This window comes from Parasteatoda tepidariorum, unplaced genomic scaffold, assembly GCF_043381705.1.
Source record: "Parasteatoda tepidariorum isolate YZ-2023 unplaced genomic scaffold, CAS_Ptep_4.0 HiC_scaffold_14014, whole genome shotgun sequence".
Classification (NCBI taxonomy): Eukaryota; Metazoa; Arthropoda; class Arachnida; order Araneae; family Theridiidae; genus Parasteatoda; species Parasteatoda tepidariorum.
Genome location: NW_027261398.1, coordinates 1 through 1,965, shown reverse-complemented (window position 1 = coordinate 1,965; position 1,965 = coordinate 1). Strand labels below are relative to the sequence as shown.

Here is a 1,965-nt window from a genome sequence, read left to right as displayed (position 1 = left end):
CAGAAAGGTTTTGGGTTCGAATCCCGTGCAAGGCATGAGTGTCTTTTCATTCTCTGTGCTATCTGTCCTTACTGTGGGAGCAACTTTGGCCCACCTAATATGGTGCCCCTGAAAGTGTAGCCAGCAAATCTGCCCTTCAGATGCCTGTATTGACGAAATGTCATTCCCCAGATGGGCATTAAAAAAAACTCTATTATAGTTTGTTTTTACTTACAGAATTATTTTAGACGTTAGAAAACAAATATTTTACCAAATAAAGAGCTATAATGATTTGTTGCAGATCATGATCTAGATTGTTTGGAACATGTGTAGTTTGGAGAATGCATACAACTTTATCTATTGAAGAGATTTAAAATGAGCCCCACTCACTCCCTGAACAGAACTCGCCCATTATTTCATAAAAATATTTATAAATGAGTTCTAAATATTGATTTAATTAGGTGTTTGAATCTGTTATGGCTTGGGTAAAAAATGATTTGGCTCGGATGAAACATTTGCCAGAATTGCTCACTCAGGTGCGAATGCCTTTATTAACACCTCAATACCTAACTGATCATGTTGCTACTGAAGAGTTAATCAGAACTTCACATCAATGTAGAGATTTGCTGGATGAGGCAAAAGATTACCACCTAATGCCTGAAAGACGGCCATTGTTACAGAGTTTCAGAACACGTCCTAGATGTTGTCCTGATATTATTGGGTGTATATATGCTGTTGGTGGACTCACAAAATCAGGTATATTTCCGTTTTTTAGGACTTTTCAATTTTAAACGATTGATTATGAAAGGCTATTTAGTATTGTGTATCACCAAAAAAAAATTTTTTTTTCAAGATTCTAAATTTCAACTTAAAAAATATCTGTTAATATTGTCTTATATTTAATGAAAATTTTTTTAGTCAAATTGAGAAACATTAAATTCTAGATTTAGATCNAGATTTAGATCTCTGGAAATGAGCCTAATTTTTTTTTTTTGAAGGTCAAAAACATCAATTTAAATTTTTTTAAAATCCTATCTGTAATACAAATTTTAGTTTCAAATTCTAAAATAACTATAATAATGTAAAATAACAACACATTGATTTGCAACAACAATTGAAACTTTTTGTTGATTTTAAATTTTGAGTATACATTTTTCATGATACATACTACTATTCAGCTTAAACTTCTTCTAAACAAATTATTCCTTCAAAACATTCGATGATATATTTATAGTAGTTATGTTACAATACAAAGTAAAGAAATCAGGAAAAAGCAAAATACTTTGAGGAATTGTTTTTGCATTTAATATATTTTAAACCTGGTAACTTCATCTTATCTATTTCATTTATTGTTTTAATGTTTTTATTTTCTAAATTAACTTCCATTGAAAGAACTAAAAACATTGTAATTTGATTAAACATCACATGGGAAGAGATTACCTTAAAAAGTTATAAAATTTTGTTTTAATCTGAAATATTCCCTTCATTTTTGTTTACTTTGTAACATTTTTTAAACCTTCTTTTGAGTTTTATGATGTTTAACTTTTTACCTAATATGCTTAACTATTATCAATTTATTTTCAGATATGATCATTAGTTGCTAAAACTGTTAGTTAACAGATTTAGTTTTGTACTTTGTGTGAATTTAAAATTTTTATTCATACTTTTATTCAGTATATTCTATAATATGTTTTTATAGTTATAAATAAGTTGTAATTTTTTTTGCAGGTGATTCTTTAAGCACAGTGGAGGTATATGACCCTAAAATTGGACGTTGGCAAATGGCTGAGGCCATGACAATGTTAAGGAGTAGGGTTGGTGTAGCAGTCATGCACAATAAGTTGTATGCTATAGGTGGGTACAATGGAACAGAACGACTGAGTACAGTTGAAGTCTTTGATCCAGGTCATCGTACTTGGTCTACTGCCGCATCTATGAATTGTAAAAGAAGGTTTGTAATGCAATTATTAATTATGTCAAATAATA

General features: G+C 29.7%; 1 protein-coding gene across 1 annotated transcript; it reads left to right on the top strand.

The window, feature by feature from the left end:
* Nucleotides 1-355: 355 nt before the first annotated feature.
* On the top strand, nt 356-1,930 carry LOC122273982 (kelch-like protein 18; the record flags this gene model as incomplete). The annotated part of the gene is made up of 2 exons (XM_043057941.2): nt 356-735; nt 1,708-1,930. Coding segments are annotated over exons 1-2 (503 nt in total), but the record flags the coding sequence as incomplete, so codon positions are not given.
* Nucleotides 1,931-1,965: the final 35 nt, after the last annotated feature.